This window comes from Mobula hypostoma, chromosome 15 (genome assembly GCF_963921235.1).
Source record: "Mobula hypostoma chromosome 15, sMobHyp1.1, whole genome shotgun sequence".
Taxonomy (NCBI): Eukaryota; Metazoa; Chordata; class Chondrichthyes; order Myliobatiformes; family Myliobatidae; genus Mobula; species Mobula hypostoma.
In genome coordinates this window covers 55,829,339-55,843,673 of record NC_086111.1, presented here as the reverse complement: position 1 = coordinate 55,843,673, position 14,335 = coordinate 55,829,339, and the positions used below count along the sequence as shown (strand labels likewise).

The following is a 14,335-nucleotide window of genomic DNA, read 5'->3' as shown; positions in this document are numbered from 1 at the left end:
GAGACAATGAATTCCACGGATTCTCTACAATCTAGCTAAAGAAATTCCTCATCTCTTTTCTAAATGGATGTCCCTCTTGCCTGAGGCTGTGTCCTCTGGTCCTAGACTCACCCACTATAGGAAACATCTCCCCACATCCACGCTACCAACGTTCCCTCTAATATTTTTTACAACTATGTAAAAAATTCTCTGAGCAGGAAATTTTTACATGGCCTGAAGACAGCGTGGCTCTTTAAATGCTTTTTTTGTAATATGCATACTATGGATATTTAGAATGAAATTGAAAATCACATACTTTTGATTCTATTTACTAGTTTAGATTATGAGAACACTCAGTCCTCTTTTATTGTCATTTAGAAATGCATATATGCATTAAGAAATGATACAATGTTTCTCTGGAGTGATATCACAGAAAATAGGAGAAACCAAAGACTAACACTGACAGAACCTCATGATTATAACATATAGTTACAGCAGTGCAAAGCAATATCATAATTTGATGAAGAACAAACCATGGGCACGGTAAATAAAGTCTCAAAAGTCCTCGAGGCGATCGACTCCCGAGGCCCCGAAAGCAGGCGGCAAAAGGGAGAAACTCCCTGCCATAAACCTCCAGGCACCGCCAACTTGCCGATGCCTTGGAAGCAGCCAACCAAAGCTGACACTGAGTCCATCCGTCCAAAAACTTCGAGCTTCCGACCAGCCCTCCGATACAGCCTCCTGAGCACCATCAACCTCTCCCCAGCCACTGAAACATGCAAAGCTGAGGATTTCGGGGCCTTCTGCTCCCGAGATTCCGGTTACCACACAGTAGCAGAGGCAGTGAAGTGGGCATTTCAGAAGGATATAATGAAATATAGTACAGCAAAGAAAATCTTTCACGTTTCGTAAACCTTTTGTAGCTGCGTCCAATTCCAACAACAAAGGCTATGTGCAGGGGAGCATTTTAGTTATGGCATGGATGTGCACCCACACAGGTTAGAGGGAACAATGATCCTGATCATTCAATATTCAGCAAGTTCCAATGAGATTCCCCCTCATTCTTCTAAACTTCCGTGATTACAGGTCCAGAGTCATCAAATGCTCCTCATACATTAACCCTTTCATTCCCAGAAACATTCTCATGAACCTCCTCAGGACCCTCTCCAATGCCAGCATATCTTTTCTTAGATAAGAGGCCCAAACCTGCTCACAATACTCACAGTGCGGCTGACCAATGCCTTATGAAGCCTCGGCATTACATCCTTGCTGTTATATTCAGGTCCTCAAGAAATGAATACTAACCTTGCACTTACTTTCCTTCCCACCAACTCAAACTGCAAGTTAACCTTTAGGGAATCCTGCACAAGGACTCCCAAGTCCCTTTGCACTCCCTCTTTAGAAAATTGTCTACAGCTTTATTCCTCCTACCAAAATACATGATCATACATTTCCCTACACTGTATTCTATCTGCCACTTCTTTGCCCATTCTCCCAAACTGTCGAAGTCCTTCTGCCCACCCCGTTTCTTCAACATTACTTGCCCCTCCACCTATCTTCATATCGTCTGCAAACTTGGTCATCCAAATCATTCACATATAATGGAAAAGGAGCAGCCCCAACACTGACCTCTGTGGAATATAACTAGTCATCAGCAGCCAACCAGAAAAGGCACCCTTTATTCCCATTCTTTGCCTCCTGCCAGTCAGCCAATCTTCTATTCATGCCAGTATCTTACCTGTAATACCATGGGCTCTTATCTTGTTAAGCAGCCTCATGTGTGGCACCTTGTCAAAGACTTGCTGAAAATCCAAGTAAACAACATCCACTGACTGTCCTTTGTGTATCCTGCCATCATTAAGGAGCCTCACCATGCAGGACATGCATTCTTCTTGTTGCTGTCATCAAGGAGGATGTACAGGGGCCTGAAGACCTGCACTCAGAAACAGACCTTCCATCTTCAGATTTCTAAACAGTTCGTGAACCAATGAACACTAATTCATTCTTACTTTATTGCACTGTACATGACTTATTTATTTTGTAATTTACTGTAATTTGTGTCTTTGCACTGTTCTACTGCAGCAAAAGAACATATTTCATGTCATCTAAGTCAGTGATAATGCACCTGATTCTGAAAATCATTGTAGTCTACAAATATTCTTTCTGCTTTATGTTCAAAGTGCTTTTACTGTTTTTAAGGGGGCAAATTGGTCCATCTCAAGTGAAACAACCAAAAGCAGCCTTGGACAAATCACATCTATTTCCTGGTGCAGATGTTCCAATCTAAGGCAATGCAAAATGCTGGAGAAACTGAGCAGGTCAGGCAACATCTGTGGATGGAAATGAACGCTGAACCTGTTGAAGAGCCTCAGCCTGAAACTTCAGCTGTTCATTTCCCTCTATAGATGCTGCTAGATCTGCTGAGATCCTCCAGCATTTTGTGTGTTGCTCAAGATTTCAAGCTTCTGCAGAGTCTCTTGAACCTCTATGAACTTGGACTGCCCATCAAACTAGCAAGCAAGAAAGATAAGTGTACTTTCCAGCTATTGGACTGTCATGGAAGAGCAAAATTAGGATCCAAGTGAAAAAAATAAATAAAATTTAGTGGACAGATCCAAATAATTAAAACTAGTAAGAGACAGGCCCTCTCCCGAAGGGGCCTTGGCTATAAAAGAGTTGATGGAATGTTTTGTTGTACAAAACTGTAATTCATCTGTCTTGGATACTGCAACCTAGGAAATATATATTTGCCTAGGAGGAGGGTTCTACACAGGTTGGACAACATAAGTTCTCTAGAATGATAGGATTACACCGAAGTCAGTTTACATAGACCAGGCTTGCTCCCTCTTGTATACACAACTTTAAAGTAATCACAATGTGTATGTCCAAACAAACTCATGGTACAACACAGAATTAATTATATCCTCCAGTGAAGGCGATGAGTGTGGGAATAGAATTTGTTCATAAAATTGGAGCAAGGGTAACATCCAAAAAGTACCAATGTAAAAGAGATAGTGAAAATTTGGAGCTCTTATTAGAATTAGTTATTAAGGGTTGTCAAATCAAGGTAGGGAGGCAGAGACAGGGTACATATCAGCCAGTAACTAATTAAATGATAGAATAGACTTAAGGAGACAAATGGCTTATTCCTGTTCTTATATTCCAAAAGAAAATTCAATCTGCAACTGTAGAAATAAACAGCGTTCTGGATATGATTTAAGCCTCAAATATTTTATTCATCATAGCATGGCTGAGTGCTGATCTATCCATTTTCATGGATATTTGATGAATTTACCTTTAAATGGAAAGCTCTTTGGCTGATATTTGGTAAGGTTTTTGCACAAAACATTGCCAGTTATCACTGCATTGTTAGAGCACTAATTAGACTAGACTTTGTGCAACCAGTGGGCACCACCTCAACAGGGCCAAGTACACAACCAATGTCTTGGTTGCATTTCTGAAAAACCTCTGCTCCATAGGATCTAAAATTCCAACACATTTTGCCTACATTTGAGCCCTAGCCTTCACCACTCTGAAGAAGAGGAATCAATCTACTTCAGGTACCTTTTTTCAAGAATTGTTTTGATATATAATACCGCTTCTGCATATACAAGGTTCTGAATGTGCTGTACATGTAATGGCACATAGGTTAGAGTTATTCCTTCAAATACAAGATGCTGGAAATCCAAAGCAACACACACAATTCCTCCACCATTTTGTGAGAGTTATTCCTTCATCTTTTATCATGAGTTAAAGGTATTGAAATGGGGAGGTGTTTATGCCACTGTGAAATAAATAAGATATTTGTAATCTTTCCCAACCTCCCCCACCTTCTTTATAGGGCCTCTGCCCCTTCCCTCTACAGTCCTGACGAAGGGTTCCGGCCCGAAACGTCGACTCATCGTTTCCAACGATGCTGCCCGACCTGCTGAGTTCCTCCAGCGTGTTGTGAATGAAACAACCCAACTGGTTAAAAAAGAGTGGAGAATGAACAGTGCAAGTCTAAAAAGCCCAAGGGCATAGGGAGTTGTTGCAAACAGGAGGCAAGAATGTTTAAAATTAAAACTTGATATTTTAAATATTCCCAAAGGGTGTGAAAACCTGAAGAAATGGAACAACAGACACCAGCGAATCTGCAGATGCTGGAAATCCAAAGCAACACACACACACAAAATGTTGGAGGAACTCAGCAGGCCAGGCAGCATCTATGGAAAAGAGTAAACAGTTGACATTTCGGGCCAAAACCCAAAGACTTGTCCTGAGGAAGGGTCTCAGCCCGAAATGTTGACTGTTTAACTCTTTTCCTGGCCTGCTGAGTTCCTCCAGCATTTTGTGTGTGCTGCATTGGAATGAAACAATAGTTAATTTTCTGCAGATTTCCTCGTGTTTGAGTTAATTTTCTGTACTTTGACGTGTTTGACAGGAAGTAAGTAGCACTTTACACTATTAAATACTTGCAATAACATAATGTTATTCCTCATAGTTAAGTAAATTTAATGAGCAAATACAGCAAGTGCCTCATGAAAAGAGAAAGGAATAAATAAAGCTAATGGTGAAAAAATATAGGTCTACTCTATCAGCGAACTTTACATTTTCACATTTAACTCTGTATATGGTCCTTGCCTGAAACTGCTACACCATCTAACCACAAGTAACACCAAGCAATATTAGTCCTTGCTGTTATTTTAACAGCAAACGCCGACTGAACATAAAATGCCTCAGATAGACCACAGCATCGCCTAATAAGCAAAAGGGTGGTCCAAGCATATGATAGAATGACCAGTTTTGCTTGTATAGAAAGAATAATCAAATATTAACCACAGTCTCAATTTATTTCAGGAAACATTCCAGACAAGTAGTTTAATCAATTGACTATGGCCTGGTTTGTTAGAAAAAGTGGGACAAGCACCAAGTAAAAATAAGATCGTTTTGCATCGAGAGGCAGCAGATCAGCACACTGAATAGATACCGCTGTTTGTTGGACAGAATAAATGTGTAAATTCCTGCCTTTTTAAATAACTTAGGTAAGATTATTGGATGCTTATGCTTAAAGTTTTGTGCTTCACCAGCAAGCTGAACTGAAAGTCGGTCCACACTGACTGATGATTATTTTTTAATTTTTATTGTTCAAAAAACTTATTAGTACTATTCTTTACCCAAAGTAAAGCCAGTACAGATAGACCAACCCAGTAAGACAGGAATCTCCTCCATTTTGTGTGCTAAAATGGAGAAATATGTACAAACTGACTCTTTTCATGCCCCCATTTGAATGCTACAATAATCTTTAAAATTTTGAACATTCAAACTAATTATATCAACAACTACTAGTCACAAATATTAATTACCTTGAAGTTTAGGAAGCTTTATTCACGTGATATGTTGAGGTTTCTGAAGGTCAGTCACTATACCAGCAGTACATCAAATGTAAAGCAATGTGTCAAAGCCTATTGCAACTGGCAGTCCTGTCGTTATGGTAACAGTATGCTTGAGCACAGAGTACCAAGATTAGTTCTTCATAAGATAATCAAAATCTAGCAAATTTCATACAGTACCTGGTTGATTGTTATATTACTATAATTCTCCTATATAAACCCAACAATTACTGTGGGGATAGCTGCTTTTATATTATTCATAATTACCTTGCAACAGAGAGGCAGGTTATATTTCTTCAAACATATTAAGATAACCAAAAATACTTGCTGAGCCAGCAGTTACTTTTGGCAAAGGGAAAAATTCTCAAAGAATTCCTAATTAGCAATGCATCAGACAACTGAAATAAGACAAAATCTGCCCATTATAAATTGAGAATACACATATATTTCTAGACCCCCTTCACACAGAAATGTTGCATGAAATGCAGATAAAATGGCAATCATGAAGACACCATCTTAGAACTAATCCAGTACAGAATCACATTCAGTCCTCTTAAGAGGCAGGTTTTCTACAGGTTTAAGTGCGATACCAGCAACTCACCATCTGCTACTTCGCATCCTAGGCCCTTCTCAAAGCATTGTAACCCGCATCATAGCTGGAAGAAGCTGGAAGCTGATAGCAAGCAGTTGATTAATCAAACAATCTGCACAGGCTCTAATAAAGCATGTTGCAAGTTGAGGGTCAGCATCAGGGCTCGCCTGCTTTTCCTATTTCAGGGCCTCCAAACAATATAATAGTCCAACCAATCCTTGTTCTGCAGCTTTCTTTCAGATCCATTCACAGCTGTAAGCATACATTGAATTCGTAACAATGCCTGCCTCCATGATGAAAAAGGAAAAGTAGTTTTCAGCCTACATAATGCCTTCCAAGTGTTACCATGACAACAAATGACGGCTACAGGAAGGGGGGCTGCAGCAAGCAAAGAGAGATGTGCAGTAAAAGACAAACAGCGCTCCTTCAAATAATAGTTACATGATATTATCACCAGCTTTTATTTGGAAGAGAAAATATTGCCCGTTTAACCCTGGACCTTAAAGTTATAAGCTTCTCTACGCTGTGTATGGCACGATGTTAACGGGCTTCATTTCAAATATAGTCACTTTTTAGGAAAACTTTCCACATAAGAATTCCAGTTTTAAAATAAGCACTTGTTTTTGGAAATGTTCACAAGTTAAGTTATTTATATATCTATATTTATGAACTACTTTCTAGAATTCACATTTTTACCAACACAGACAGGAAAAAAAATAATTGCTGTATCATAAAGTTGACTCATCCTGATCCTAAAGTATATGTTAAAACATTATCTCCCCACTTAATGCCCAGGTTATCTTAGGTGTTTAGAAAATAAAAATGTGTGAAATTTATTAGAAAAAACTTTCCTCATTTCCAACATGTGGGGAGACAAACAGTGGGGAGGGGGGAGGGGAGAGGACGAAGGGGTGGGTGAAAAGGGAGGGGGAGGGGGATTGGGCAAAGGGTTGGGAGGGAAATGGAGAAACATTGGGAAGAAGGGGAAGGGAAGGGGAGGGAGGAGCTGGATGGGGAAGGAGCACGTGGAAGGAGGGATGGGGATGAGGTATGGGCAGGTAATGAGGCAGATAGGGAAGTGAGGGGAATGAGGGGGATAGGCTAGGAAGGGGAGGGAGGTTAAGTGAGGGGCAGGAGGATAAGTGAGAGAAGTGAAGAAAACAAGGGCAGGGGTAATGTGAGGGTAGGGATGGAGGGGAAGAGAAAAGGAGGAAAGGGAAGAGAAAAGGAGGGAGGGAAGGTGGTGGAGTGAGTGGGAGAAGAGGGATGAGGAGAGTGAGTGAGGGAGAAGGAGCGGGGAGGGAGGAGGTGTAGGGCGTAGGATGGCAGAGGAGGGGTCTGGAAAAGGAGGGTAGGAGAAGATGGTGGATGGGAGATGGGAGGGGTTAGGGTATGGGAGATGGGAGATGGGAGATGAGAAAGACGAGTGATGGGAGAGAAGGGGCAGGAAATGGGAGACGAGTGCGGTGGGAGATGAAGTGGAGGGGGCAGGAGATGAAAGAGGATTGTCCCATTTACTGGTGTATGGGACAGAAAGATGGGTGGGAGGTGATTGAGGAGGGGTATTGGAGATAGCAGGGGTGAGGAGGAAGGGAACCAGGTAGGGGAAGAGGAAAAGAGAAAATGGGAAGGGGAGGTGGACAAGGATCATGTTAGGAAATGGGGCAAAGGGGAAAGGAGTGAGGAAGGGAGTATGGGAAATTGGGGTTGAAGGGGAGAAAAGAATGGTAGGGAAAGGGGAGAGGGGAAATGTAATGGAGAAAAGGGAAGGGCAGGGAAATGGAGAGGGGAGGAGGAGGGGAGAGAAGGGGTGGGAGCAGGAAGGGGAGGGGAAAGGGAAGGGGCGAGTGGAGAAGGGAAGGGGAGGGGAAGGAGGACGTGGAAAGAGGAAGTGGAGAGGGTAATTGGGGAGGGGTAAGGGAAGAGGGTTGGTTGAGGGAAGGGCTGGGGGGTTAAGGGAAGATGTGGGAAGGAGTTCACAGCAGCAAGAGACAGTTATTGAAGTATTCCGGGGGAGCAATGAGAGAAAATAGAGTGAGTAATGCAAGGAAGGAGAGTAAAGGAAATGTGAAGACGTACAGGATAGATGAGAGGTGCAGATGGGTGATGTACAGAATGAGAGAAATTAGGGGTTGGTGCATGAGGAGAGGGAGGTGTGGTTTAAGGATGATATGGATTTCTTGGTGGTGAGGAATGCAGAGGGGGTGAGTTAGGAAGGAAGATTGGAATCAACTTTGCCTTGATTTCTCTGAAGGATAGACTGAATACAATTCTTCAGTGAAAACATTAGATACATTTTCAGTCAAGACCTATAAATCCCAGAAATAACTTCTTAAAATTTTGCTGATGGTTCCAGGTCAATTTGCAAACAAAGAAGGAAGAACAAACTGTACAATCCAGATAAAATCAATTGTTCTTAGGAAACTGAATCAATTTGGTGTAGGCATTAAACTCTTACTTTGAAGGTGTGTTATAACTGGCTTTATACACACAAGGTATCCTTTTGGAAGTCTACAGATGGTAAATGAGAGCTAAAACATATACAAACAGAGAAACCCAACAAGTGAGTACCATAAATCTATCAGCAATAATAGAAATAAAATATTATGTTAAATATTTTCAAATACAGAGCAAGGATCATACATTGATAAATAGTGTCGCCTATTACTTTTTATAGCTGCCTGACCTGCTGAGTGTTTCCAACATTTTGTGCTTTTATTTCAGATTTCCAGCATGCTATTTTTCTTAAATTTACTAAGGTACTAGACAACGGGGTGACCCGTTGGGGCACCCTTTGAGAGAAGGGTAGTGCAGTCTGATGTGACCAGAATGAACAGTAAATTTTCCTGAATGCTATTGGTATCGCTTTGCTTTGGAAATTGAAGAAGAAAGCCTCAGTTTATTAAAGAAGAACGACGTGTAGCAAGGCAAATATAGTTCCTCCTTGTTTAACGAAGGACACTTTTTGATGGCATCATTTCTGGTTGATCTGCCACCTTTGTGCCTCCCATTGTCATTCTGGAGACGTGCAGTCCTTTCATCCGCCATCTCTTCATCTCTTCTGCTGTTTATTCTTTATCTCTGATCTTGGAGACGTGCATTTATCAGCTCCTTTGCCTCTTCCTCTCTCTTCCTCCTGTGCCTGTTTTTGTCATTCTGGAGACATGCAGGCCTTTCATCCCCCGTCTCTTCATCTCTTCTGCTGTTTGTTGTTTGTCTCTGATTCTGGACAGGTGCATTTCTCAGCTCCTTTCTCTCTTCTTCTCTCATCTTTTTTCTCCTGACTCTTTGATCCTGGAGTCATGTGGTCCTGGCCTCATCCGATTCTTGTTCTCTCCCTCTCGTTGCCGCTTCCCAACGACATTTGGCGGCATCTCTTGACCATAATGTCCCCCTTTTGCAGTCAAAAAGTTCTACTCAAAAGGTTCAAAGTAACACCTAAACAAGCCTGATGCATTTTGGAAACAAGTCCTGTGGACTGATGAAGTTAAAATAGAACTTAAACACGAGGAATTCTGCAGATGCTGGAAATTCAAGCAACACACATCAAAGTTGCTCTGCTTCCTGCACGCATGCTGAGCTCGTTGACTTCATTAACTTTGCCTCCAACTTTCACCCTGCCCTCAAGTTTACCTGGTCCATTTCCGACACCTCCCTCCCCTTTCTAGATCTTTTTGTCTCTATCTCTGGAGACGGCTTATCTACTGATGTCTACTATAAGCCTACTGACTCTCACAACTATCTGGACTATTCCTCTTCTCACCTTGTCTCTTGCAAAAATGCCATCCCCTTCTCGCAAATCCTCCATCTCCGCCGCATCTGCTCTCAGGATGAGGCTTTACATTCCAGGACGAGGGAGATGTCCTCCTTTTTTAAAGAAAGGGGCTTCCCTTCCTCCACCATCAACTCTGCTCTCAAACGCATCTCCCCCATTTCACGCACATCTGCTCTCACTCCATCCTCCCGTCACCCCACTAGGAATAGGGTTCCCCTGATCCTCACCTACCACCCCACCAGCCTCCGGGTCCAACATATTATTCTCCGTAACTTCCACCACCTCCAACGGGATCCCACCACTAAGCACATCTTTCCCTCCCCACTCTGCTTTCCGCAGGGATCACTCCCTACGCAACTCCCTTGTCCATTCGTCCCCCCCATCCTCCCCACTGATCTCCCTCCTGGCACTTATCCTTGTAAGCGGAACAAGTGCTACACATGCCCTTACACTTCCTCCCTTACCACCATTCAGGACCCCAGACAGTCCTTCCAGGTGAGGCGACACTTCACCTGTGAGTCAGCTGGGGTGATATACTGTGTCTGGTGCTCCCGATGTGGCCTTTTATATATTGGCGAGACGCGACGCAGACTGGGAGATCGTTTTGCTGAATACCTACGCTCTGTCTGCCAGAGAAAGCAGGATCTCCCAGTGGCCACACATTTTAATTCCACATCCCATTCCCATTCTGACATGTCTATCCACGGCCTCCTCGACTGTAAAGATGAAGCCATACTCATGTTGGAGGAACAATACCTTATATTCCATCTGGGTAGCCTCCAACCTGATGGCATGAACATTGACTTCTCTAACTTCCGCTAATGCCCCACCTCCCCCTCGTACCCCATCCATTATTTATTTATATACACACATTCTTTCTCTTTCTCTCCTTTTTCTCCCTCTGTCCCTCTGACTATACCCCTTGCCCATCCTCTGGGTTTTTATTCCCCCCTCCCCCTTTTCCTTCTCCCTGGGCCTCCTGTCCCATGATCCTCTCATATCCCTTTTGCCAATCACCTGTCCAGCTCTTGGCTCCATCCCTCCCCCTTCTGTTTCCTCCTATCATTTTTGGATCTCCCCTCCCCCTCTCACTTTCAAATCTCTTACTAGCTCTTCCTTCAGTTAGTCCTGACGAAGGGTCTCAGCCTGAAACATCGACTGTACCTCTTCCTAGAGACGCTGCCTGACCTGCTGCGTTCACCAGCAACTTTGTTGTGTGTTGCTTAAAATAGAACCTTTTGGCTACAATGAGCAAAGGTATGTTTGGAGAAAAAAGGGTGCAGAATTTCATGAAAAGAACTCCTCTCCAACTGTTAAGCACGGGGGTGGATCGATCATGCTTTGGGCTTGTGTTGCAGCCAGTGGCACAGGGAATATTTACTGGTAGAGGGAAGAATGAATTCAATTAAATACCAGCAAATTCTGGAAGCAAACATCACACCGTCGGTAAAAAAGCTGAAGATGAAAAGAGGATGGCTTCTACAGCAGGATAATGATCCTAAACACACCTCAAGATCCACAATGGACTACCTCAAGAGGTGCAAGCTGAAGGTTTTGCCATGGCCCTCACAATCCCCTGACCTAAACATCATCGAGAATCTGTGGATAGACCTCAAAAGAGCAGTGCATGCAAGACGGCCCAAGAATCTCACAGAACTAGAAGCCTTTTGCAAGGAAGAATGGGCGAGAATCCCCCAAACAGGAAATGAAAGACTCTTAGCTGGCTACAAAAAGCATTTACAAGCTATGATACTTGCCAGAGGGGGTGTTACTAAGTACTGCCATGCAGGGTGCCCAAAATTTTGCATCAAGCCCTTTTCCTTTTTTGTTATTTTGAAACTGTAAAAGATGGAAATAAAAAAGTTTTCTTGCTTAAAATATTAGAGAAATGTGTCATCTTTAACTTTATGCCTTTTGGAAATCAGTTCATCTTTTACTCGCTTAGCTATTCACAGTAACAGAAATTTTAACCGGGGTGCCCAAACTTCTGCATGCCACTGTATGTGCGTATATCAGACTACTCACACCAACAACTGTCCAAATTCCTCAATCTAGCTGAGATGCATGAATTTTAATTTTAGCTAGCCTAATTTCAGTTTCTGCGGTTTCCACTTGATAGAATGCCATAAACAGATTTGCAATGCCCTTTGCATCCTTTGCTAGAGATCAAGAGCTCTATTTACAGATTGAAATTATCAATTTATTATATTATGCAAACCAAATCTCAGACCAAAGTTCAAAGTAAATTTATTATCAAAGTACATACATGTACTTTGTCACCATAAACAACCCTGAGATTGATTTTCACTTTGTGTAAGAGGTTAATAGCATTCAAACCCTCCCAAAGTGTTCAGCAATCTTCAGTGATTCCAGTTTGGTCCAGGATTGCTACTTCGCACATGAGATGGCTTTCCAAAGATCATACCTGACCTTTTGTATTCTACTTGGTCGCCAGATTTGAACACCTCTGATTGCAGACATCCTACCCTGCAAAAACTCATTTCAGGGAGGTATCACCACCATTTCAGGGAGGTAGCACCCCCACCCCCACCCCCGCAACACCATATTCCCCCCTCCCCACCCGTCGACCTCCAAGGTTATATGTAATACTTTGTTTAGTGATTTTGTGTAATCTGTAAACCAAGTTGGGTATATGCACAGCAAATGTGACATTAAAATATGTACTTATATTATATTATATTATCATGTTTATTCTATTACAACTTTAAGCAAGTCTACAGGGAGTTTGGCCTCATCACGTAGGACATCAATAGCGTAGCTCCTTAGCAGCTAGCCAGCTAGTTTAAATAACATTAGCTATGCTGTAATGACACCTGTTAAACTCACCTCAACAGGTCTTTTACATTTTAACCCACCGTGGGCAATAGAAAAGTCACTGTTGCAAACAGTGCAGCGAGCAACACTGTCATTATTTTTGAGGTCGACTGTAAAGCCCGCCCACAGAGAAAACTGATAGGTCTACTTAGCAGGGGTCCCCAACATTTTTTGCACCACAGACCGGTTTAATATTGACAATATTCTTGCAGACCGGCCAACCGGGGGGCGGAGGGGGCGCGGGGGTGTTAATCACGACCGGAATGTAGGTGATAAGTCAATAGCATCATAACATTTTAAGTAACGTCTGGATATTAAACACACAGCGCATATTTTCCCCGTATGAACATATAAAATCATTGCAACACACCAATATCGCTGAATCAGTGGGAGCCCTGGGGTTGTTTTCCTGCAACAAGATGGTCCCATCAAGGGGTGATTGGAGACAGCGATACTCGAGGGGGGTTCCAGTCTATTCCGCAATTTAGTTTTCGTTGCATTCATTGCAGAAAACTCCGCTTCGCAGCGATATGATGTTGGAAATGGAAGCAATGTTTTCAGTGCTTTCGTGGCTATCTCAGGATATTTAGCCTTGACTTTGATCCAGAATGCCGGCAGAGATGTTATTTCAAACAAACTTTTCAGCCTGTCGTCATTTACAAGCTCGAGGAGTTGATCTTTTTCCCGCGCTGACATGGATGACACGCGGGTAATGACCTCGCGTGCGTTCAATTTCAACAGTGCGTGACAGGGAATGAGGAAAGGTGCAAATGACTCATATCGTTTTATATCACCAAATCATATTGTTTCCTCGCGGCCCAGTGGTTGGAGACCACTCTTAGTACAAAGAAAGACCAATCAGGATGCTCGCTCTCCCTCTCCCTCTCAAAAAAATCTATTTCCGGGATATTGTATATAATTTCCGGGCGTCAGGGAGCCACTATCGATATGCGGGAGACTCCCGGATCTTCCGGGAAAGGTGGGATGTCTGTGATTGGGCCCTCAGTAGATTGCGGATCTCATGGTGCATTAGGGCTTCTGGTTAGGCAAGACTCTGAATGATTTTGTGGGTACACACTCATCTACAACTATTTTTATAAAGCCCGTGGCAACTGTGATGTAGTCATTCAGATAGAAACATAGAAACATAGAAAATAGGTGCAGGAGTAGGCCATTCGGCCCTTTGAGCCTGCACCGCCATTCAGTACGATCATGGCTGATCATCCAACTCAGAACCCTGTACCTGTCTTCTCTCCCCCCATACCCCCGATCCCTTTAGCCACAAGGGCCATATCTAACTCCCTCTTAAATATAGCCAATGAACTGGCCTCAACTGTTTCCTGTGGCAGAGAATTCCACAGATTCACCACTCTCTGTGTGAAGAAGTTTTTCCTCATCCCGGTCCTAAAAGGCTTCCCCTTTATCCTCAAACTGTGACCCCTCGTTCTGGACTTCCCCAACATCGGGAACAATCTTCCTGCATCTAGCCTGTCCAATCCCTTTAGAATTTTATACGTTTCAATAAGATCCCCCCTCAATCTTCTAAATTCCAGAGGGTATAAGCCTAGTCGATCCAGTTTTTCATCATATGAAAGTCCTGCCATCCCAGGAATCAATCTGGTGAACCTTCTTTGTACTCCCTGTATGGCAAGAATGTCTTTCCTCAGATTAGGGGACCAAAACTGCACACAATACTCCAGGTGTGGTCTCACCAAGGCCTTGTACAACTGCAGTAGTACCTCCCTGCTCCTGTACTCGAATCCTCTTTCTATGAATGCCAGC

The 14,335-nt window shown here is 42.9% G+C and overlaps 1 protein-coding gene across 6 annotated transcripts in view; it reads right to left on the bottom strand.

The window, feature by feature from the left end:
* Positions 1–14,335, bottom strand: part of LOC134356877 (FYVE, RhoGEF and PH domain-containing protein 3-like) — a 269,626-nt gene that overhangs the window by 187,174 nt on the left and 68,117 nt on the right. The window contains exon 1 of one of the 6 annotated variants that reach the window (XM_063068111.1): positions 5,953–6,268. The exons of 4 other annotated variants lie outside the window; for them this stretch is intronic. Coding sequence is in view for 1 of the 2 variants with exons in the window: in XM_063068103.1 (XP_062924173.1) it covers positions 1,718–1,862 (145 nt within the window). In the remaining variant the exon portion in view is untranslated. Of the gene's footprint in view, positions 1–1,717; positions 1,869–5,952; positions 6,269–14,335 lie in introns of those variants that run through there. One more of the 6 variants, XM_063068103.1, reaches the window with a different exon arrangement.